General features: G+C 40.3%; 1 protein-coding gene across 1 annotated transcript; it reads left to right on the forward strand.

The window, feature by feature from the left end:
- The first annotated feature begins 384 nt into the window (after positions 1-384).
- LOC146650213 (plexin-C1-like) lies at positions 385-21473 on the forward strand. The gene is made up of 16 exons (XM_085386895.1): positions 385-1728; positions 2752-2874; positions 7813-7947; positions 8022-8122; positions 8199-8304; positions 8383-8548; positions 10348-10450; positions 11932-12007; positions 12378-12416; positions 12511-12644; positions 15322-15501; positions 16447-16555; positions 18274-18459; positions 18539-18694; positions 20726-20822; positions 20949-21473. The coding sequence occupies exons 1-16, from the start codon at positions 724-726 to the stop codon at positions 21002-21004; spliced, it is 2772 nt and encodes a 923-aa protein (XP_085243021.1). The 5' UTR covers positions 385-723; the 3' UTR covers positions 21005-21473.
- Positions 21474-25695: the final 4222 nt, after the last annotated feature.

Consider the following 25695-nt stretch of genomic DNA (forward strand, 5'->3'; position numbering starts at 1 on the left):
TTAAATATTAAGATTTTGTCAGTACCCTTATGTCATTGTGTTACAGGACATGTTACAACTAACCCAGACTATGGGGTTAATTGCATCATTTCACTCTTTGTGTTTGAGACCATACCATGCAAGTACTAATTGTATTGCTGAGAAAATAGCTGTACTATTTAACAGCAGAGACATGTAAATAGTTTGCATTACATTTTGCATCCACTACTTTAAAAGAGCTCGAAAGCAACAAATGCCAGAAACAGGGGAGACCGGGTATAGTTGTAACTATTTCTGGCTATTGTACTCACAAACACATATGCAGCGAAATATTGCCATAAGAATACAACGCTGAACTACTTCCTGTTCACCGCAGGGGTACAATGCGAAACTTTTTTTCGGAAATGAAGACACTGAGAGAGTGCTGCTCTTAAAAGGTTGCACACTTTAGACAACTGTGCACGTCAGAAAGAGGATGTGTCTTGTCTTCCTTAGTTTTTTCTGACTTCATGGCACCGAGAGAGAGGCTGCTACTGTTAACTTGTCTCTTAGATATAATTTCTGACAGGATGTAAAAAAAGCCGAACAGGCTTTGTTCTGACGTTTCGGAAGGCAGTATTCGTCTCAGCTTTTAGACCCACGCTGCGCTTTTACGCACAAGTCTTGAGACACCACGTCAGAGAGAGAGAGCCGAGTGCCGTGCCATACTTCGCTGTGTAGTGGAAGTATTGCTGTAGGTTCAAGATGATCCTGCTGCTCGCTCTGCTTTCTGTTCTCTGCGGAGAACCGGGTTTGTGCCTGGAGGAGGATGGAGGCTTCACGTTTAATGGAGACATCCGTCAGTTCGCCGTGACCTCAAACACACTTTACGTCGCCACAAAGGAGAGGCTGTACCAGCTGAGCCACGGCCTGAGTCTGATCAACAGTCTGACCCAGAGAGGAATCTTAAAGACCGGAAACGAGCAGGATGATGTCCAGTTTTACCGGGTTTCTGAGGCAGCTGAGTGGAACGCAACTTTCAGCATCAACGTGCTGTTGCCTTTCACAAAGAATGACTCTCTGATCAGCTGCGGTGTGACTGACGATGACTGCGGTTACTGCGAGATTCTGGACCTGAAGAACATCTCCAACCTTCTGTACAGGGAACACTTCCAGGTGGGACCTCTGAAGAACAGCAGCAGGTCTGTCAGCTTTCTGGTGGATGTGAAGAAGAAAACTCAGACCGACGCTTACATTCTGACCGCGATCCAACAAAACAAAGAACAGCCCGAAAACAACAAGTGTGGTATTAATCAGCAGGCTGTCAAGCTTCAGAACACGGATAACAAACAGGGTGGAGGTATTTTTTCTGTGACTGATGGAGCTTCGGGCGAACCTGGGATCAAAAGTAAAGGTGACGTGGAGTTTGTTGACGGGTTTCAGATCAGTTCAACCATCTATCTGTTCTCCAACGTGCTCTCAGCTCGAACAAACAGAGTCCGTCTCATTTGGCTCGAAGGCGATAAAAGTAAAACTGACACACTCAGGTCTCTGCGGGGCGCGACTCTCAGTGTCTCTAACGGTGAACGCAGCAGACTCGTGGCCTCCTCGGTCATCCCGGGGGAGCAGCCGGTGCTTTGGAGCGGCGTGTTCGGTATCGATGGAGGAGACACCGACACCGAGCTGATGGTGTTTGACATCAGCCCTGATTACAGCACGAACACCGACAGAGATCCAGACTTCTACACCTCTGCGCCAACAGAAGCGACGGTGGGTCGCTGAATAACTTAAGTTTATTTTTTTAATGGTTATTTTTTGTGTTGAAACTGTTTCCACCTGTCCCACTTTTTTCTCTGGTTTGTAGAAAGTAGCATTAAGTCATTGTTATGTGGCATCAAAAAGACATAACAACTGTAAGAAATGTGCAGGGACACAATCTACTGTATTATTAAACTAAACAAAAAATAATTATGGTGGAACTAAAATAACAGCGACGAATCAAATAAATGACACAAAATATTCCATTAAAAGTTTTAAAAATATTTAGACTTTAGAAAACAGAAAAAAAATCCAGGGCCTCATATTGTAAAAAATGAACTAAAAGTCATGACTGAATAAGGATTCTGAGGTATTTAAAGTACTGTGTTGTCTGCTGGTTCATGTGAAGATGTTTGATTTATTAAAAACCATAAAGTATACAGACCAGCTTAAGCCTTCTGTAGAGTTGGTGCTGTGCATTCATAGGACCTCATATTGATTCATTATCAGAATATTAGTTTTCCAAACTGTAAGTAGAAACCATGTTGCTGCAGCTGCTGACCAGCACAACTCTCTGGATTTTAGCAGCTGTGGATGGGAGATCATTCTGTTTAGACAAGACGTGTTGTGTGTGAAACTGCATCTAATTAGTATTCAATTAAGTAAATGTATATAAACAGAAATGATCTATAAAAAAGTTTAGTTCCATTGATTCTTTAAGGCTAATTTTTAAACTGTACACATGATGTAATAAAAAAAAAGAAAAGAAAAAACCCTAAAACAGTACACGTGACATGTTGCCACATTATGTACTTCTTAATTTTCAACTGGCACTACGAAGTATTTGCTAGCACTTAATTTTTTGACAAGACAAAAATACAACGTGAATAAATAGAGGTCACTTTGATGGCACAACAACACAAGGCTTTTTTTAGACTTTGAGTAATGAGATGCTATTTCTATATCAGGTACTTTCAGTACTTCTTCTGGTTAGTTATTTGTAAATATCCAATCTGCTGGTTGCCTGTTTTTCAGCCAAAGATCCTGAAACCGAAGGCAGTGCTCTTCAGGCACAGCTCCATGACCTCTGTGCTGGCAGTGAGGCAGAGAGGCTGGATGGTTTTCTTCATTGGGACAGGAGACGGGCAGCTCATTAAGGTGTGTATTAAGTAATAGATATCAGTTAATAGAAATAAGTATCTAACACTGCCTTCTGCTTGGATTCTCCTCCATCACTCATCATCCTCCACCTGCTTTCATGTAGTTGACAAAAAAAAAAACCATTCAGCAGAGATTCTGTATTGACAGCTCACTCACATCGTTAAAGAATCATATTGTGCTTGCTTGACACAATATTTACTATATTTACTAAAGTATTTTCTTTTAGGGTGCATTTACACTCATGTATAAATTATAATAGTAGCTTAATGGCTTTAATGGATGGAGGAATGCAGCTCCATGTAATGCCTTCCTCTGCCATAGTCTCTTGCATTTTACTGTGATCTAATAAAGCCAAAGATTAACTGAGTTCTCTTGCCAGTCCCACAAAGTTAGATAGATGCTACTGATGTCAGTTAGTGAAGTGATTTTCAGCAGATGAATCTCTGACTTAGGGTAGCCACCCAAACAAGACAGACTACCCCGATGCACTGGCACAGTTTACAAATGTGAAACAGGGAGCTCATACTACCACAGTAATCTGAGAAGCACATGAGTGTCAGGTCAAACATCTATATAGGAAGGGAAGAAAGCTTGAAACCACAATCAAGGAAGTCTGGAACAATGTTAGTCAGTTTACCGAGATGCAGAATGGTTCAATGAGAAGCATGATGAATAGATGAATATGAAGTACAATATAAGTACATAAGTGCGACTCTGAAAGCTGCCAAACAAAGGCTCACAGCTCAAGCCACTAAGCTGAAGAAATAAACAATAAATGGTCTGTTCTCCAAAGCTCCAGTTCTGTTCTCCCAGCTACAACGAAATAATAACATGGGAACAGATGCACCCTGAACTGCAACTGAGTAATACTGGAAGAAGAAGAACTGGCTGAAGTCGCTAGCAGCATTCCATGAAAGGCAAGTGAACACTTGCTCAGAAATAAAAACAGGATGAAGGCATCTACTCCTGTTTGACAGAGCAGTGCACCAAGACTCTTAGACCAGGCAGACCACCCTAAACACCGCTGCACTGACTACGAGAAAGCCTGTCACTCAGTGCCCCACACGCAAACACTGGAGTGCTTGGCACTGTATCAGACTAACAGTGCACTAAGAACATTCATTCAACAACCCCAAAGGCAATCACTCATGTCACCATAAAGTTTCAAACATATCTAGGTGATGCACTGTACCTACTGCTTTTGCATAGACCTCAACCCTCTAAGCCAGCTTATTGCAGAGAGCTGATACGGACATTAATTCAGGAGTGAAGCGATCATCAGTCAGCTCCTTTACAATGAATGATTGCAAAGAGAGTGAAGGTGATGGAGTTGCCAGAGGGCAGAGAAGCAGACATAAAGGATACAAGTACCTGGATATCCCACAGGTCAACAGGAAACATGACAGAAATGCACAAAGGTCAGCCACAGTCAAGTACCTCAAGTAGACAAGATGTGTACTGAGCAGCCAACTGAGTGGTAAAAAGTGTTGGGATTAAAACTACAAATACATAGGCCCTGACAGTCATTAGACACCCAGATAGAATAATAAGCTGGCCATAGGAGGAGGAGGATGCCACTGAAATCAAAATACGAAAACTCCTCACAATGTACAGATATCTCCATGTTACTAGCAATGGGAAGCGGGAGGGTGAGGATCAGCGAGTGTCAGAGCCAGAATGGAACATGGAGCATCCTCAAATACATCAGAGAGGTGGTCCCTAAAGACTAACTGCTTCAAGACTGCCTCGGCAGTTGAAGACACATGTTAATGAGGAACAGGAGGAGGAACTATCCTGGACGAGCAAACCCCTGCATAGGCCGTACCACCGACAGGTAGACAAAGTGAAATCCTGCCAGCCGGTAAAAAGGCCAGCTTAAAGGACACGGCCTCTGATCTTGTAGTTATGGTTGTTCTTGTGCTGCCATGATCATGTAGGAGTCCACTACACCTGACAGGACCCAAGTTGCAGGCTGGCCAAAGGTACCCCAGTGACTATTCAGTACAAAGTAGCAGGATGTAAGATGAAAGCTGTGTACACTGAGAAGCACAACCAAGTGCCTGGGACAGTGTACAGGAAGACCTTTTCCCCACTTGAAGTCCCCAAGATCCAATGGAAACCAACCAGACAATGTGGTGGTTGACAAGGAACAAAAAATGCAATTGTTTTCTTTTGAATAACCGCTGGGTTTGCCACATCCTGGCAGACAGCAAGGTCGGGAAGGAGAGTGAGAAAAAAGAGAAATACCAAAGTGCTCTCTGTGGTAACAGGAGCATTAGGAGTTGTAACCCCCAAATTGGAAGAACGGCTTCAGTAGATTCCAGGCACAACATCAGAGATCTCTGTTCAGAAGAGTAAAGTCCTTGGGACAGCTAAGCTAAGCACTGCCCCCAGATTCCCAGGCCTCTTGTAGAAGAGCCAATCTTGAGAAAGAACACAGACATACCAACCCACAGGGAGGCAGAGGGGGGTCTTATATACATTGTATATCTTTTTCCATTAAAACACCTGTAAATTACTTACTGCTTAAAATTATTTTTGCATTACTTAAAATTGCTAATAATTTAATTTGTGTCTCTTTTCCTCTATATTACCTGAAGTTACACAATACTTTAAATTCCTTACACTACTGTGTAACTGTCACAATGTAACAATTTCATTTAATTCTAGAGGAATTCGACGGAGTAAAGTGTTCTAAAGTGTTTTTCTAACTGAATGCTGGCAGACAGTAAATGTTTCTGATGACACGACTCCTTTTCCGGTCACTATCTTGCAGCATTCGTGCTGATCCTGTTTAGAAATATGACACCATTACATCTGAGTGGGCCTCTGAAACGTTGCCATGATCTCAGCATTCAGCACCGCTGCTGTTTGCTGCAGATATTTCTATTTTATTGCAAAACTGTTCTTTTCTGCTTCTTAGTCATTCTGCTATATAGAGCATGGCTTCTTCTAAGGAAGCAGCATGGATCATGAGTGCATTCATTTCTGTTTGTGGTTGAATACGAGAAGAGGAGGAGACAGATTTGCTGCACTCTGAGACATTGCTTAATCGATCTGAGAGTTTAATGGAAGTGTTTGTTTCAACATTTGAAATGCTGCCATGAGGCTCCATGTTACCCTCACCATCATTTTTAACACCCAGACCTTTAGCATGGATACCAACTGTAATACTTTATTTGGCTTAATTGCAATATAAAATGTTTGTCAATTAAAGGTCATTATGGTCGCAGTATGACATTTGTGTTCATACATGCAAAGAAAGTGAACTGATCACAAACAATAAAATATGTCCACTTTCTCAGACCTTATGTTATCTTCTTTTAAAGGTACATGAAGTATTTTTAGGTAATTTAATAGAAAAAAGAACGTTGTGCTCATCAGTTATACAAGAAAGTGTGCCATTACGTCTTCAACCAAAGTGATACATTCTTATGAACTTAGACATCATCCATTAAAAATACATAAAAGGAGGCGTTTATTTGTGGCAGCTAAACAACAACAGGTGGTTATCAGGTGAGATTATGCCAGCTAATTTAGGCTCAATAGTCCTAAAAATCCCACTTTACAGTTTGATAACATTCTCACATCATATTAGAGGTTCTTCATTAAGTGTCTGAGATCAACAGTATTAGATCCACTTCAAAGAAAGTTTCACAAATGTAGGCTAACAGCAGCTAAAAGAGGCTAACAGCTGCTAACAGCAGCAAAACTAGCAGCACTCGCCTACAGAAAAGTTCAGGATATCCTCAAAAACTTGTCTCATTATCACTGCCATAACTGAGCTTTACTGACTTATGGACTCCAAATGGACTTTCACAAAGTTTTACAGCCTCCTCCAGAGTAATTAGATGTGGTGTATTGCTGAGGTAAACAGCAGACATATTAAAAGGACCTGAAATATAAACAAAATATGACCTGGTTGAAAACAGTCCAGCCTAAAACAGGTTTAACTTTACGGTAACACCTACAATATAGCTGTTACAGGCCTTAGAAGTGGACTCTGAACTGGTTTTAATCACTATAAACTTTTAATGAGTTGTGAGATGTTCCACTAATATTTTTTTTTAAATTTTGTTCCTGTTTTTGTAACTTTAAAAAAAAAATGTATTGGCATCCAGTTCAAAAAAAGGATATAATGGTCAGTGTTCATTTTTTTTATTAAATTTTCTTTGCTTCAAAAAATGTATTTATTGTCTTTGTACTATTTAAAATTAAATGTATTTTTTAAATGTCTGTGCTGATATGACCCAATCTGTACAACCCTCAAAAGTTGGCGGTATCACTCTAACATGACCGCCAACCAGCTTGTAGACCGGGTTTCTTTAACTTGGATCTGGGGGTTGTTTTGAGATCATGCTCGAGGTTGGTGCCTTGTGATCAGGTCTGCAGAGGGGACCAAACAGGAAAAACTATCACACCAGAGCTGCTGACTCACGGTGGACTCCCACATGTTCCACTGGTCTCATGTCAGTGTCTGATCATTTTATCACCTTTTGTTTCCCTTGCACTCTCACACTCACCATGACATCTCTACACATCTCTTTACGCCTGAGTATCCTGAATTCATGTTTATCCTATTTTTCATATTGTCTGTTTTTGGAGACAAAGTTTAAAAAGCGTATTTACAGCTATTATTAAAGCTGTTAATTTACATTTAAAAAGCTGCATCACCTTCATTTTAAGACCCAAATATATTTTGTGACTACATGAAATTTTTCATGGGGTCAGAAATTTAATCACTCTGACTCATACACTGAGCAACACAATGACAGTTGGAGGATGTGATGAAATTAGGCAGCAACAAAGAGTTCTCTAAAACAGTAGCAGTGTTTTCTACACATTGTTTTTTATTTCTGCGCTGGTGTGATCCCGTTATTAGTTTTAACCCAGTGTTCAAAGGCAAATTTGGCAAAACCTCCTTCTTGTTGTCAGCTGTCTGTGGACAGGAACTATCACGCTGGCTGTCCCACGGTGCTCTACAGGACCAGTGATGACCGCAAAGTGTTTCCCAAATTACATCTGGATCCAGTGGATCAGAAACATGTGTATGTGCCATTTAGTAACCAGGTACTTATATTTTTTACAGATTATCTGAACGTCACATGTACCTGTGCTGCATTTGACAGTGTTTGTTGTTCTAGATAAAGCGAGTTCCTGTGTCGAAGTGCAGCACGTACACAAATCTGCAGGAGTGTTGGTCTGCACAGGATCCATACTGTGTGTGGTGTAGCTCTAAACGCAGGTGAGAGAAACAACACGTGCAGCTGACGTCTTCAAACAATTCTGAACTTGGTGATCATTTCTTTTTCTTCTCGTAGCTGCACATTTGAAGATGACTGCACAGATTCAGACTGGCTGTCCATTCCTGATGAGTCCCAACACAAAATGATTTCCCACAGAGTAGAAAAGGACACAACCGGACAGGTGCAGCTTACAAACACACTCGGGACTGTAACCATTTGTGGCTTTCAGTTATTTGTCAGTTTTGTTCTTCATTTTCAGATCTCACTAAAAGTCCACACACACCTGACTGTGGGTGAAGAAGTGTCATCGAGGTTTGCCTGTCAGTTTGCTGCAAGGTCTGGCTCGATTTGTGTTTCGAATAGCCCTCCTCCACAGTTCCCACATTGCACCTGCATCCTGTCTGATCGTACACTTCCTGCTGATGGTCAGTGGCTTTTCAGAAATAATTCCAAGAATTAAAAACACTTCACAGTAAAAGTTGTTTATTGATTTGCAACATTTGCCAACATAAGAAAATATATTATACTCAGATATAATGATAGAGGTTCTCTGACTCTGTTTATTATTATATACTGGCTCAGCTCATTAAAACAGACATATCACTACAGGGAGTGCAGAATTATTAGGCAGGTTGTATTTTTGAGGAATAATTTTATTATTGAACAACAACCATGTTCTCAATGAACCCAAAAAACTCATTAATATCAAAGCTGAATGTTTGTGGAAGAAGTAGTTTTTAGTTTGTTTTTAGTTTTAGTTATTTTAGGGGGATATCTGTGTGTGCAGGTGACTATTACTGTGCACAATTATTAGGCAACTTAACAAAAAACAAATATATACCCATTTCAATTATTTATTTTTACCAGTGAAACCAATATAACATCTCCACATTCACAAATATACATTTCTGACATTCAAAAACAAAACAAAAACAAATCAGCGACCAATATAGCCACCTTTCTTTGCAAGGACACTCAAAAGCCTGCCATCCATGGATTCTGTCAGTGTTTTGATCTGTACACCATCAACATTGCGTGCAGCAGCAACCACAGCCTCCCAGACACTGTTCAGAGAGGTGTACTGTTTTCCCTCCTTGTAAATCTCACACTTGATGATGGACCACAGGTTCTCAATGGGGTCCAGATCAGGTGAACAAGGTGGCCATGTCATTAGTTTTTCTTCTTTTATACCCTTTCTTGCCAGCCACGCTGTGGAGTACTTGGACGCGTGTGATGGAGCATTGTCCTGCATGGAAATCATGTTTTTCTTGAAGGATGCAGACTTCTTCCTGTACCACTGCTTGAAGAAGGTGTCTTCCAGAAACTGGCAGTAGGACTGGGAGTTGAGCTTGACTCCATCCTCAACCCGAAAAGGCCCCACAAGCTTATCTTTGATGATACCAGCCCAAACCAGTACTCCACCTCCACCTTGCTGGCGTCTGAGTGGGACTGGAGCTCTCTGCCCTTTACCAATCCAGCCACGGGCCCATCCATCTGGCCCATCAAGACTCACTCTCATTTCATCAGTCCATAAAACCTTAGAAAAACCAGTCTTGAGATGTTTCTTGGCCCAGTCTTGACGTTTCAGCTTGTGTGTCTTGTTCAGTGGTGGTCGTCTTTCAGCCTTTCTTACCTTGGCCATGTCTCTGAGTATTGCACACCTTGTGCTTTTGGGCACTCCAGTGATGTTGCAGCTCTGAAATATGGCCAAACTGGTGACAAGTGGCATCTTGGCAGCTGCACGCTTGACTTTTCTCAGTTCATGGGCAGTTATTTTGCACCTTGGTTTTTCCACACGCTTCTTGCGACCCTGTTGACTATTTTGAATGAAACACTTGATTGTTCGATGATCACGCTTCAGAAGCTTTGCAATTTTCAGACTGCTGCATCCCTCTGCAAGATATCTCACTATTTTTGACTTTTCTGAGCCTGTCAAGTCCTTCTTTTGACCCATTTTGCCAAAGGAAAGGATGTTGCCTAATAATTATGCACACCTGATATAGGGTGTTGATGTCATTAGACCACACCCCTTCTCATTACAGAGATGCACATCACCTAATATGCTTAATTGGTAGTAGGCTTTCGAGCCTATACAGCTTGGAGTAAGACAACATGCATGAAGAGGATGATGTGGACAAAATACTCATTTGCCTAATAATTCTGCACTCCCTGTAATAACAGAGACACTGACATTCATCGTAAGTTTTTTTTTTTTAATTTACAGGCCTTGATGTCACAGTAAAATTCAGACTTGGGACATCACCACTGTCACAACGACTGAGGTTAAACGACTGCTCTAACATCAGGGGAGCGCCAAGTTTCGTGTTGTAAGTCCATCAATATCAGAAAGAATTCAACGACTCACTGTGGACAGACTACAGTACATCAGACAGATCAGACAATCAGGTCACGGTTAGAAATCAGAGAGAATGAAACCTTCATGACCAAAGCTAGAAAAGTTTAATAATTGTAACTGTATCAGACGTTGTTAGCGAGTGGTCTTTATTTTGGTGTAGTATAGCCATCGTCAAGACAAAAAGGACGTCTGGAGGTGTACAGAGACTTTTTAGACAGGAATTTTTATCAAGTGAGCACTCGCAATGTGCTGTGGTCTGGAGTTTCCCCAGAGCAACATCATCATTATTGTTAGATGTTGTTAGTCAGCACAGTAAACTAACACAGCTTCCTAAATTCAGCTGTAGTCAGAACATCAGCCGGTTTCCCCCTTAATTCCTGCAGAATAACGCAGACTGAATGTTTCTGCAGTTCTCACTGAAGTGCATGCCAAGATTAAAGCAGAGACTAAAATATAAGAAATTAATAAAATTAATAAATGAGATATTAGATAAAAGACACATGAAAAGTACGAGAGTCGTCGCATCCTCGATTCCTCGACTGCTTTCCTCTTGTCTCGGCGAGTCCCACCAGACGTGTGAGCGCAGACACGTCTGCAAAAAAACATTTTCAGCTGCAAGGAATATTTTTGGTAAAATTTTATGTTTTGTAGGGTGCTGAATCCAAAACTGATCTCCATTTCCCTCACATACAGTTTTGTTTGCAAAACAAGAGAAATTTACATTTTTTAAAAAAGCGCAACCGCGATGAAAAAAATCAATATTTTATTCCAATTAACTCGGCATAATTTCTCTGAGATTCCTTACTTTCACTGTGAACAAACTAAACCTGTTAGGACGCGATCATCTGAGGTCCTCACACTGCCACCGGACCCCCCCTCCTACTGACCCCCCTTATTTCCTCGCATTTTCTATGTGTATTTCTCTTGTGTTAGAAATATCAAATTAATGTAAGAAATCATTATTGGAAATGTTTTTTTTTTTACTCAAGTATAGGATACCAGATTTTGACTGCTTAATTGTACACTTAATTACATTTAAAAAATGAGGTTTGCAAGAAAACCTGACGAGATGGGATTTTAAAAATATTTTTCCTGTTTTCAGTGAGTAAAAATCAATAAGACACAGTCAAACAATCCTATGCAGTGTTTTGGTTGCCGACCTGTAATTCTCACCTGATGTCAGTAAAACATTTGTTATAACAAAACCACAGCTGTCTTTTATGATATCAGATCAGTGTCCACGATGTTTTATACTTAGACAAAATGTGACTTGTTACTGTATCTGGTCCTTTTTTAGTCCCACACACAGAAAGTCTGATCACCTTAAATGACTGAAACAACTCACAGTCAGAGTAAAAAGAAAGCTGTTTCCCGTCTCTTCTTCATGCTCATCTTTTTTGTGATTACACCTTTTATTTTGTTCATCTCATCTCCAATATGTCTCCTGTCCAGGTGTCAGGAGTGCATCAAAGCTGGTTGTGGATGGAACAAAAACAGCTGTTCCTGGGCTAACCAAGGAAAGACTGATGTACTAATGACTGATTTTCTGGATTTTCATACTTCATATCAGTCTGTGCTACATTATTTTAAAGTCATCACTTTTAACATTGAGCAAGAAACATGGGATTGATGGTAGAAAATGAAACTATTAAACATACACCAGAGATGCTAAAGAACGATTTTTTTAACTTAAAAAATGTTATTCACCAAGTGCTTATTGCTTCATCAGTACAATGATTTACATGTCTAGATTATAAAAAAAATGTCAATACTTTTATTAGCAGTTTTCTGTTTACTCCTCTTTTTGAACTAAACTAACGTTAGCTACAACAGGTCCTAGGTCAGTCCTGATAGATTATAGTGCTGTGCAGATGCTAAGTGCTGTATCCCTCCCGCAGGACAGAGCTTGCAACGATTTGGAGTCTGGGAAGAAATCTGTGAGTCTGATCCTCATTATCCCCATCCAGTAGAGGTTATGATGTCAGCAGAAGGAAACTAAATGATCTGATTATTTTTGTGTGTTGCTGCCAGGGGCCGGAGATCTACTCCATCACTCCCAGTGTGGTGTCTTTCTATGGGAGTAACCATGCGGTGTTATCAGGTCAAAACCTTGGTTTTGTAACACGAGTGAGGATCCAGACGCATGCTGAATGTACTCCAAAAGAGTGAGTCACTGTACAGATCACTAAGATGCTGAGAAATAACTGAATAAAGAGCAGATTTTAATCCAGGGGAACACCACCCATATTACAAACCAGAGGTGCGGACTCGAGTCATTAATTTTATGGCTTGAAAAAAGACTTGTGACTTGACTTGGACTTTTACACCAATGACTTGGGACTTGAATTGGACTTGAACCTGTTTGCTTGAAAAGGTTTGCTATATTACTCCAAATCTAAAATTTAACAAGCATATTATATAAAAAGTGTGCACCATTTATTCATTCATTCACCACACTACGTACTGTGTGCATGAGCTGTTGCACAGCCAATCAAATTAACCAGATTTAAAAAAAAACAAAAACAAAAAAACACTCAAGCCAAAAATGCTGCCAAGAGGAATTTCTTTCAGGTACATAAACTACGAAGTAGTCAACAAAAAATGAAATGCAATATGCAAAAACATGCAAGAAGAGAATCACAGCCGAAGATGGAACAACTTCCAACTTTGTCCGACATTTGAAGTTGCATAAAGAACAGTAGGTGGTGCTTCTCTTTTGCTACGATGTGATAGCTGACTTCATCTTACTAGCAAATGTTGTCCAGGCTACGTTGATGATATTGTTTGGCTTTCACGTCTATGATATTTTTGTTATGCTATTTTAAATCCAATTCTACAAGCGCATCTAACATGCAGCTTGTTATCTCACAATTGTCGGTGGATGGTGAGCGGGGTCTGTTTCAGAAATTGGGTCCTGTACCTGAACGCAGGGAACGCACACTCTGTCACTCAGACATAGACACATACAGATACATATGTGCACAAACAGACTAGGCAGGAGAGAGAGGACATGCCAATCACAGCGCACTACATTTACTGCAATGGTTCTTTGTTTTCTACTGTGGAAATCTCAGCAGTTTTTGTCTGAATAGAAGTTCTGCTTTTGCAATTTTCATTCAGGGGAAGACTATTCCTACAGCTAAGTTTAATTGAGCTGCATTTTATAGAGGTGCAATTTCAGAATAACTTTGTGTATATTTTGTAAGTTCACGTGTTTCATCGTGTGTTGAGATAAGTGGTCTCCTTTTTAGCATACAATTGCATTTTTTTTCTTTTTTCTTTTAAAGACTTGAAAAGACTTGAAATTCAAAGTTTCAGACTTTACCAGGAACTTGATACTTGACTCTTGACTTGAGTATAAAAACTTCAGACTTACTTTTGACTTGCAAAACAATGACTTGGTCCCACCTCTGTAACAAACAGTGTTGGTCAAGTTACTTGAAAAAAGTAATCAGTAACTAATTACCGATTACTTCCCCAAAAAAGTAATCCTGTTACTTTGCTGATTACTTATTTTCAAAAGTAATTAGTTACTTTTTAAAAACACGATTTACAACCTGAAGAGGTGATAAAGCGATAGATCTTTCAGCCCAATTCTACTTTTTCTACATAATCCATCATACAAAATGTAATCAAATGGAAAAGTCTCTTTTTAAAACTTGTTTATTAGTTTTAATCTTTTAACTTTATGCATCAAGCAAAAATTAAATTATCTGCAACATTCTCTGACTGGAAGAAATTTGTTTAATATTTAAACCTATTTTCTGCACATTCCAGCACATAAAATATATATATATTTTGTGTTTACACTCAGTCTTTCAAATAGATGCAAGTAAAACACAGCAGAAAATAAATAAAGTCAAAGACTCAGCGGTCCTGTTGCTCTATTTTCACCTGTAAAGCAGGAGTGGGGTAGGCGGAGGTTTACCCTGGTGCAGGTGTGCCGCGGTCAGTGGAAGAATCCCATTACGTGGCAGCTACTCGGTGCTTGTTTAGGGGGTTTTTTCGCTGTAAAAAGAAGTTTTCTTCCCACGCACGATGGACACTAATGTTTTTGTCACTTTTTATGGAATCAAACTCAAAGTAAGGTCAGTACTTCCACGCTTTAAACGCTGCACGCTCATACTCTCTCCCGCACTCGATATATGATCCACTGTTGATCTGCACACAGCTGTTGTCACAAATGTCGCACTCGCTTACGTCACTGTCATGAGACATTCTCGCAAAAAAAAAAATCACGGTTTTAGTAACGCAGTAACGCAGCGTTCCTACGGGAAAGCAACGGTAATCTAATTACCGTTTTTGCAATAGTAATCCCTTACTTTACTCGTTATCTGAAAAAAGTAATCAGATTACGCGTTACTGCCCATTTCTGGTAACAAACCACCATATTCTACAATTTGGGAATATGTGAGTTCTCACCCAGCACTTATCGATGGCAAAATAGTTAAAAATGAGTTTAAAAAACACTGATACAGATTTCATTGACAACAAATATTCATTTTTACTGGACACGCTGATTTTTATTTATGTTTTTTTGGCTTTGGAGCTTTTAGACTCAGGCTTGCAGAAATTAGGACAAATGATGCACAGTTTGAAACGCAGATTGTTTGGTTTCTGAGTGTAAAACAGAAGGAGGAGAAATGTACTGTTGTCTGCACAGTAAGAAAAAACACAGCAGTTTACAGCATGCAGTGAAATTCACAATGAAGTCTCCCACACAAAACAATAAAATAACTTAAGCATTGAAAATTAAGGTGCAAACAACGAAATTAGTAAAAACCAAAAAAAGGTTTTCTGCATGTCGTGATGATGTCACTGAGTCTGTGTGTCTTTGCTCAGGTCTCCTATTTGGGACAACGCTGGCGTCAGTCTGACGTTCCACATTCCCAGCACAGATATCAAAGGTGTGGTCCGTGTGTGTGTTATCCTAGAAGATGGTAGTTGCCATGGTGACGCCAACATCACTTACCGCTCATTGCCATCCTGCGGCAACATTACTCCAAGCAGCAGCTGGATGAGGTAAAATTAGTTTTGCACAATTCGTTAGTGATAACTGCTGATCGTAGATCCACAACTTCCAGAAGCCGAGGTTACAGAAAGAGTTTGAACTCTTTGCTTAATGTCAGTTTCTTTGCAATTATGATTAAAAGAAACTTGTGCTGATAGTTGTTTTTGAGGAGGCCACCTTTGGGAATCCCCAGACGCCTAAGGCCGTCCCTACCCTCAACCACAATAGCGAAGGCAGGACCAAACCATGACCCCCCAGCCATATGTGCTCCATATGTCTCATTTAATGTGACATATGGAGCACACTGTCTCTAAGAAATTATCTTCTGAAGAAGTGCAATAACAAACCTGATTAATCAAAATCATCTGCAGATCATTTTATTGGAGATTATGTATCGTAATTTCAGGAGCAGGACCACGCTTCCAAACACGCTCGTCTATAGATGACAACCTTCTGGTTTCCCCAGTTCTGCAAGCTGTTCATTCTCGTTTACATGCACCACCCTCCCTCCGTCCTTGTTCTCCATTCTTTAACGTCTTCACTTCTATTTAGTACACGGGGATCTGCCAGGGAGCCGTCGCCAGTCCCCTTCGAGGCCTTCCCCAAACCACAGCTCAAGTCATATCAAAGCATTCACTTTTACCTACTACAACGCTGTCAAACCTAAAATGAGGACGTGGGCCCAGCTAGTGAAGTGGGGAGTCTTCCTGAGGCAGATAGTCAAGGTGGTGTTAATCATCCGAATCTAAAACTACATTAGTTTTATTTATTTATTACAAATATAACAGGTTGGCAGGAAAGAAAATAGACAGATGGTTATTTTTCTGGTCCATCAAACAATAAGCTTCTCGTTATTCTTCAGTGAGATCTGCTGGATCCAAGGATGACTCACTTCTCTGTGATCAAGAGTCTTTCATATTCTCTGCTCTGCATAAATGCTGCTCTGTGTTTTGCAGTGGGAAGAGGAAGCTCACACTCATGGGGTCACACCTGGAGGTTGCTGAAGGAGTGAAACACAGCCACACCAAGCAGGACGTCAAGCTTCCCAGAAACAGCAGCTATCAGGTCTGCAGACACACACAGTGGAAATGGGACTGTTTATTATAAATTGAATACGTCAGTCTAACATTCTGCTCTGAGTTGATGGACTCACTAGCTTGGGAAACCTGGGAAACACTCGGTGAACAAAGTTTCAGAGAGATTAGCTGTGACTGAAAGAGTAACCGATTGGCGTCTTTGTCTAGATGAACGATTAATTACAAAAGTGTTCATGTTAACAATGAGCAAAGTAGGTTTTCATGTTCCCGATCATTATCTCTTTAATGCACTCTGATGTGTCCTTTTCTGTTGAATATATGAATGAGAAAATGAAAGTGAGGGTCAGACAGATGGTTCAGTGCAGCAGGAACGAAGAGGATTTTGGATTTACAGTCTGACATTTATTACAGCTACAGTTTTAACACAACTTAAATGTAAATATTTCTAGTTTCTTAGTCAAGAATTCCTGAAGGCTCCGTGCTTCCAGGAAGTATTCAGAGCGCTGCAGTTGTTCCAGCCTCATTCCAAAATGGATTCAATTCATTTTCCATTTAAAATTCTAGAAACATTACCCGAAAAAAGACTAAATGAAATACATTTGCTTGGAATTCCTGCAAATTTATCAAAAACAAAAAGATAACATGTAAGTATTCTCAGCCTTTGCTCAGCACTTTGTTGAAGCACCTCTGGCAGCAATTACAGACCTAACTGTTTTAGATTATGATACTATGAGCTTGGCACAACTATTTTTGGGAAATCTCTCCCATTGTTTTTTGCAGAACCTCTCCAGCTCATCAGGTTGGATGATGAGGATCGGTGCACAGCCATTTTCAGAGAGGTTCAGTTGGGTCTGGGCTCTAAATTGGGTCACCCAAGGACATTCACAGACTGTCCTGAAGCCACTCCTTTGTTATCCTGACTGTGTGCTTAGCATTGTTTTCCTGCCAAAAGATGAGCATCCTCCTCAGTCTGATGTCCAGAGTGCTCTGGTGCAGGTTATCATCAAGGATGTCACAGCATATCGCTGCATTCATCTCATCTCAACCCTAACCATTATTCTGCCACCACCATGCTTCACTGTAGGGATAGTATCGGCCAGGTGATGAGCAGGTGATGAGCAGTGCTAGTTTCCTCCCAACACTTTGCATTTAAGCCAAAGAGTTCCATCTTTGTTTCATCAGACCGAAGAGTTTTGTTCTCATGGTCTGAGAGTTCTTCAGGTGCTGCAGAAATGATTGTCCTTCTGGAAGGTTCTCCTGCCTGACTGTGGCCCTTCTAACCCGACTCAGATTGGCCAGGCTGCCAGAACTATGAAGTCCCCGTGGTTCCATACAAGAGGCCAGCATTTTTGCTCATTGGGACCTTTGCTGTACCCTTCCCCACATCTGAAAAGGCTGGAAATACTTATGTATATGTTATATTCTTAATTTAAAAAACTATATTTGCAATAAGTTCAAACAACTATCATTCACTGTGTCACTGTGGTACACTGTGTGTAGAGTCTTGAAAGTGAATTTTATCCATTTTGGAATAAGGAATAGCTGCTGGAATGTTTGGAATAAACATGACAAAATGTGGAACAAGTGAAGTGCTGTGAATACTTCCTGGATGCACTTTATGCTCAACAAAATAAGGTGACGTAAGCATTCCAGCTCTTTTGGAAATGTGTTTGTGCTTGGTTTACCTTGACATCATCATCTGCTTGCTGTACTGTCCACACACTAAATACATTCTGTGTTATACAGTCAAAGTCCTTGCAGAGTCTCACCTATGACACACCTGCAGCTGAAAAAACTTTGAGCAGCAGTGTGTCTTTGAAAGTAGCCAATCAAACCTTGGCCTGCTCCACAAACATCACCTACTATCCGGACCCTGAGTTTACCAGCTTCACGGCTATAAGAACAGGGGAAGATGTACGCGTCACCATACAGGTAATGTTGCGTCTGTTGAAACAATCTACTAACATATGACATCAGCTCACTGAAGATCAGACTTCTGTTGTTGTTTCAGAAAAAGTCAGACAACCTGGAGATGTCAAAAGAAGAGTTATCAGTGTGGGGCGTTCAAGACAAACAGGAACACTCCTGTATCCTGGAGGCCAAAGAGATGGATTTATTTATCTGTCGGATTAAAAGGCCACCCAACACAGAATTTTATGACTTAAAGGTAAATCTTTCTTTTAAGTGTGATTAATGTGATAATAGGTATAACATCACAACATCTCTATTATCTTACAAAGTCCTCAGAAGTGTAGTACTGTGCTAACAATTTACACCATAAATACATTTCTGGTATGTTTTCAAATTACTGTTTTTTTGGGTTTTTTTTATTGAGCTTTAAAATACAATTAGCAGAAGAAAAGATCAAATCAGCGCTATTTGCCTTTAAAAATGTCATGAAATGGTCGTGTGTGGCAGGCAGGAAAGGACCCAAATGCAGACTTGTAGGCAAAACTCAGAAAACAGCTTTATTTGCTGAATAAATAAACAATGCAAAACTAAACTGGGAAACCTAATGAACCAAACACACAGAGAATCACACAACCATGAGGGTATGACGTGACAAAAGGCAAACACAGGGTTTAAATACACGAGGAGGGAATGAGAAACAGGAGGGAAACACAGCTGGGACTAATCAGACATAATGAGACAAAGGGAAGCAAAACTAGATACACTGACATAGGACAAGGACTATCAAAGTAAAACAGGAAGCATGAGACATAAGCAGACTTGACACAGAGACGTGGAACATGGCAGGTTTAGACCCAAGCACATAGCACACGGAGACTACATGAGACAGAAAAACTAAACCTTCACTAGAGTCAAGACACCAGGAACACAAGGAGGGCTTAGAAACAGAACATGGAGCACAGAGACAACAGTAACTAACAGTGACAGGGAGACGTGACTGACTGGGAAGAACTGACTTTAAAAAATACTGACACGGTTCAAATGATGCATGCGCGTGAGGAAAACAAAAGAAGAAACCAAAGAAAGCTGACGAAATGCTAACCAAGCTGAAAAGGGATGAAGAGAGACAACGGGACAGATGGACACAGGCATGAAGACAGCACAGTGACCATGCAGAGTCTCACACAAAAACTAAAAATATTCAAAGCTGAAGTCAAAAGTGAAGTGAAAAAAAGAACTAACTTGCATCAGTTATGCTATGAAAAGGAAATTTGGAGAAATTCAGGAAACAATTCAAGAAGAAATAGCAAAACTTAACAAAATGCAGTGCTGGGTGACAGAATTAGGAAAGTGGCACAAAGAAGCTAACGAGGCCCTTGTGATGTTGTTGAGCCATGCACAGCAGATGCAAGGAAAAAAAAAAAAACCAACCTTGAGCAAGATCGTGAAGAAGCATCATCCATATATTTGGCATACCAGAAGAAACAGCCTATACGAAAATAAGCATCCATCTGAAAGACGGGGTGAAACTGCAAGTGACCTATGGAAGAGGGGGATCGCACTAGAAGCTTCAGGAGAGCAAGAGGCTAGGACGCTGGGAGAAACTGGAGCACCACCAGGAAGGCAGCAGGTGAGGGCTGGCAACCTGAACGGAAACAGTACAACAAGTGAGGGAAAGCTAATGAGAATCAATCCTTTTATGTCAGGTTTTGCTATGCGGCAGGCAGGGTGGGACGAAAATGCAGGACTCAAAACTCACGAACACAAACTTTAAAATAGCTTTATTGCTTAAGAGCTCAAAATGTGCTATTCAAAATAGCTCAGGTAAGAACGAAAACCAGTAACTCACAGACTGGCGTCCAACAGGGGCCCATGGATCACACAGCTTGTGGGGAGAACAAAACAAAGACCACGTGAAGACTGAAGTAATGAGACATAGTAAGCAAAACTGAATATAATGTACACGGGACTATCAAAATAAAACAGGAAGGAAACGGTGAGAACGTGAACCTGAAAAAACTAAACAGAGACACCTCTGGGAGGTAAATAAACACAGAGACAAGACTTCCACAACAGACGCTGAAGACAAGACAGAGATGAAACTGGGACATGAAAGGAACGAACATAGTAAAACAAAAAACCATGAAACAGACATAGAGATAACAACAGTTCTCTACAGTCGTTTTCAAATTGATATTTCTTTCAAAATGGTAGTAATAGAGGAAATACTGTGACCCAGTGCTCTGTTGAGACGTCCCTCTGTGAAATGCGTTTTTGTGTTTTCTAGATAAAGTATGGTGACAAGACAGTGAGCCTCAGTAATCCTCCACCACACAGTGTCTTTCCAATAGTACTTTCCCTGCTGATACCCGGTATTCTTGCTGGTAAGTTGGCTTTTTCTTCAAACCTGGACACAATTTCTTAAAAACGCCTGAAAACCTTTTCTACTGCAAATTGAAGATGTTCTAGTTTTTCCGCTCAGGTCAAATCTGTTACCGTTTGTCTTTCAGTGTTGTTGGCCATCTATCTGTGGCGGAAGAGTCGCTCGGATAGGAATGGGTTTTGACCAGCGACGCCCGTCTCTGTATTCAAGTGATATTATATTTGAAGTCTTGATGTCTGTTTTTCCCCTCTCTTGGGATTAATTTCTGTGTTGTTTAATTCAGGTGTATTTATTTTTTTATTTTCAAAAAAAAATTTCAGGTTTCTCAATTTTGGTTGATTGGCAACCTCATAATTCGACCTTAACTCAAGGTAGTTTATGATACTGTAGGTTAACGTTCGGTGTGCGTTCCAGTTGTTGTATATATTTATTAATTTTATATATGTTTTATACTTTACATCATGCTTGAAAGGGGTTATTGATCTAAATCTCCTCCGGAATGCAAATAAAAGCTTTCCTACAGTGTTGAATTATTTTGTTAAATCAGCTTCTACTATTTCTGCTTTCCTGATACAGTCTTTGGCTGTATCATATATGAAGTAATTGTATTTTTACTGTAATTGTATATTTAATAAATATTGATATATGTGCAACAACATTTGTTTCCCATGAATGAAATTACCTGAGAGAGAAAGACAATAGAAAGCCATAATACTGGTAGGCCTTCTAAAACATTTAGAATCAGAATCAGAATACTTTATTGATCCCTTACTATTACTTTGCATCCATCTGTTTGGTCACTTCTTGTGTGTCAAAAACAACTTCCCAGAGCTGACCATAGATATCTCCTTTGCTGCACTCTAGTAATAACCCATGTTTGGAGGTATCCGATATAGTATAGCATGTAATAGCCCTATAAATAAATCAATAAAACTACTTAAAGACACTCTGTGTGTGTGGACTGCTGAGAAAATAACCGCAGAGATTCATGAGTCTTTGACTCCGTCCTGTGGTCAGAGACAAAGACCCATGTCTTGGTGTGCTTTTCTTTCCATTCTTCTTTCAAAAACAAAAAAACAACCACACCCTTCAAAACATGCAAATGGGAAGGGTGTAGGGTAACATTGTTTCTATCAGTCCAAAATGCATGTACATACATACTTACATGCAAGCATATTATGATCGCACTGAGAGAATAAGTCATTAACAATGACACCAAAAACATCGGTATCATAATGATAACCATCCCCACCAATAATAAGTCATTAGTAATAATACTGACCTGCTGCTGTTTGTGGATGTCATAAGTCTCACAAGCTATCCTGGCTGATGTCCATCCCCAACACTGACACTATACTCAGTCAGTTTAATTCAGTGAATAAATCTAAACATCATCAAACAACAACAAGTGAAGGTCCCATATATTTCAATATGAGAGATCATTTGAAAGAACTGGAGATGATTTATTGATGTACAGAATTCAGTTTGAGGTTAGACTCTGATGACCCATCGCAGCAGAACAGAATCCCAGCGGTGATGGGGATTAGAGCATGTCCTGCAGACTCTAGATCCTGGTGGTGGACATGAAGATGGAGGCTTAAATGGAGCCTGAGTGACGAGAGAGAGGAGGTGATGGGGAGGAGGTGGGTTGCACAAATGGGTCTGCAAGGGAGAATGACAGATGGGAGATTTAAAGTACATGGAATGAAGGCTGATTGTCCTGAAGAAGGGTGACAGAAAGATGATTGGGCTAGACCAGTGATGTCACAGTCAGCTTGACAGCATGAAAAGTGGATGTGATATAAAGCCAATGCTAAGTTTGTTTCTTTGTTGTGTTTTAGTAATAGGATCGTACCCTAAACAAATGTTTGAAGTTGGAGTTACTTAATTTAACCCTTTTGAATGTAGTCTATTTTCTACTGTGAAAGTCAGAAAGACCGAGTTGGATGAGGCTCTGCTGTATTTCTTGTGGAGGATTTGCAGCTCTTTGAAGAGAATGAAAGCTTTCAGGGCCTTCGTCCAAAAGCATGACCCCACCTTTATCCTTCCATCGAGAAAGACACTCAAGGAAGTGGTGGAGGACAAGGACAGCAACATCAAGGAGAAAGCCACGGCTGACCTACAGAAGGGGGATTTTGTTAGTCCAGCTGAAATGTGGCCTTCCATTAGCATAGATGGGTATATTGGTGTGACTTGCCATTATGTTGCAAGTTACAAATGCTGTAATTGGGAAGGCTTTAGGACCCAGGGGATGAAAGGGAGGGTATAAAAGTAGTAGCATGTGCTCTTCTTCTCTCCTTTGTGCTGATGAGTGGCTGTGAACAAGGGTGATTTGTGAAGGCAAAGAGCCTGAGATGATTTTGTGGATGTAGGAGTGATGGTAATTTTATATATTTGACATTAAAAAGGGATATTTATGCATTGAAATGTGATTTATATTGTATTGTCTCCTACAAGACTGGCTGTACATGTGATTGTCTCACTGCTTTTTCCTCTTTCTCCTTTTTTGTTGCATTTTTCTCCCTAGTTTGTTTTAGAGCATGTATGAATGTATGAATAGTATAAAGGCGCTTGACGGTTATTGTGTGGTTTTAATCACTACACTAAGATATTTGGTGCCATATAAATAAAACTACATTTAATTTGTGAAATGTCCAGCTGCTAAACCTCCTCTCATACTTAATTTGCCCACACTCTAAATCATTTTATAAAGTAGGCCTGTGACTGAACACCTGCTCTGCAAGAAATTTGCAACAAATCCTGAAAATAGTTGCATTATTTGTGACTATGGACAGATTCATGAATGCATGTCACTTTAACCATTTAAGCTCACGATGACAGAATGTTTGAGGACCAGAGTACTGGCATTAAAAGATAAGATAAGATACCTTTATTAGTCCCACAAGTGAGCAATTTCATGTTAAGGCTGCCGACCTATTGCACGCAATGGCGGCGCCATCTTTCCCTCCAACCATACATACATTACACAAAAACATCACATGGGGAAGACAGGTCAGAGAGGTATAACAATGGAAAAAGCACAACATGAGGAAAGATAAGGAGAAAAAAATAACTCCCCCCAGATTGAGCTCCAACAGGGAGATCAGGTTGAGAACAGAAAAAAAAAAAACACACCTCTGCACATAGCACATAACAAAAAAAAAACAAAAAACAAAAACAAAACTCTTAATACCATAAGGAAACACATGACAAGCAACAGGGATGCGTGTAACTTAGGCTTACACTTGAAGGCCTGCACACCAGATCATTCTGGGTACCAGCCTTGGTCACGCTGCATGACCCAATTTTTAAAAATACTGCATGTGGACATCTGAATAAGGCCCACGAAGCACAGACTCTGGTGTGTGCTTCACTGATACCACCACCACCAGATTGTGAGCAGTTCCAGTTTTCATTTCACTATAAGTGATATCAGCTAAAAAAGTAATGTGTTTGTTATGCCGATGCTTTAGTTCTCATTAACTCAGAAGCACAGCCGTCAACATCTACAGGCCCACCACAAGCTCCACCACCACAGCAACCAATCAGCAGCAGCATCAACCACAGTGATCACAGACTTGACAGACAGTGTGGGAAGTTTCTGACAACCGGGTTATAGAAACCCCAGAGTGCCCACAGTTACATGAAAGAGGGCATTATAAGCTTTATTATTATTTGGTATCAAAAAGCCACATAATCTAAGGAAATATGCTTTCATTTAACTCATTCACTGCCAGCCATTGGCAGTGAATGAGTTAAACCGTCATTGGCAGTGAATGAGTTAAAATCAGTTCATTTGTACAGATGAACTGACTAAACTTTTTGAAAATCAGTTATGTTAATAATAATAATAATAATAATAATAATAATAATAATAATAATAATAATAATAATAATGTATTGCATTTATATAGCGCTTTTCGGGGCCCTCAATGTAACAAAATCAACACAGATTTTCAACAGTACAGACATATATAACGGCAAAAGCTACTCGCAGCAGCTCTTAGAAAGTTCCGGATGTTCGATTCTGTTCCTGCTCTGACTTCCTGTTTCCTTCACCCACTTTGTGTAGCTTGACTCAGGTTTCTTGGATTGTCATGAGTGTTCGCAATCAGCTCTAATTTTCATGAAACTAGAGTAAAGTGGACTTCATGTTGAAGGTATCTTTGATACCGCAATCAAACATAACTGTATGTTCTCATCCTCCTTCCTAAACGTCAATATTAGCTTGAATTCCTCTCTTGCTATCTTCTTCCAAACTACAGCACTTCCTTCATCTGAACTGATTTCACCTATCGCCCATTTCCAACTTGGCGTTCCAACCAAACTTTCATCCTCACTCCACTTCCTCCCTCGTTCTCGTCCTTTTCTACCCGAGACCTCTGTCCTCCATACCCATATCATCCTTGTCCTCCACTTTCTTCCAACAAAATCAAAGAGGCTTTTCTCCTGGACTGAATGCAGTGAATTCGTCAGTCACAGCAACATTTAAAAGCTGCTGCCCTTTAGACAAACTTGTAAACTGCCAGACGGGTCAGTTTAATAAGTTCACTGTTGGCAGTTTTGTGTTAAACCTTGTGAGGAGGACAAACACAGAAGAGGGACTAAAATGACCGATCATCTACAGTTGTGTAACTTTATTTGACAGATTTATTCACGGCCTTCTCTTCCTCTCTTTCAAAGAAATCTAACCCACATCCTCAGTTGGTGTTCCTGACACAAAATACCAGATCCATGAGCCATCCAGGAATGTGTACGAGTGGGATCTGTCTGCTGAGCCCTGCAATGCAATTCACAGAGATGGGCTATAAGCGTGCACTCAGCACCGTTTTTTTAATCAGAGTTCTTCCAACTGAGTCATGCAGCTGCTGCAC

The sequence above is a fragment of the Rhamphochromis longiceps genome, linkage group LG17 (assembly GCF_057381845.1).
Source record: "Rhamphochromis longiceps isolate RC_006_pf linkage group LG17, R_longiceps_female_GT1.1, whole genome shotgun sequence".
NCBI classification, from domain to species: Eukaryota; Metazoa; Chordata; class Actinopteri; order Cichliformes; family Cichlidae; genus Rhamphochromis; species Rhamphochromis longiceps.

Excerpts from the sequence above, each read along its gene's own strand:
- LOC146650213 (XM_085386895.1), top strand. The coding sequence starts at position 724 with ATGATCCTGCTGCTCGCTCTGCTTTCTGTTCTCTGCGGAGAACCGGGT. Across the intron at positions 2,875-7,812 it reads GAGACGGGCAGCTCATTAAG|CTGTCTGTGGACAGGAACTA; the intron begins GTGTGTATTAAG and ends TCTTGTTGTCAG. Across the intron at positions 15,502-16,446 it reads CCAAGCAGCAGCTGGATGAG|TGGGAAGAGGAAGCTCACAC; the intron begins GTAAAATTAGTT and ends TGTGTTTTGCAG.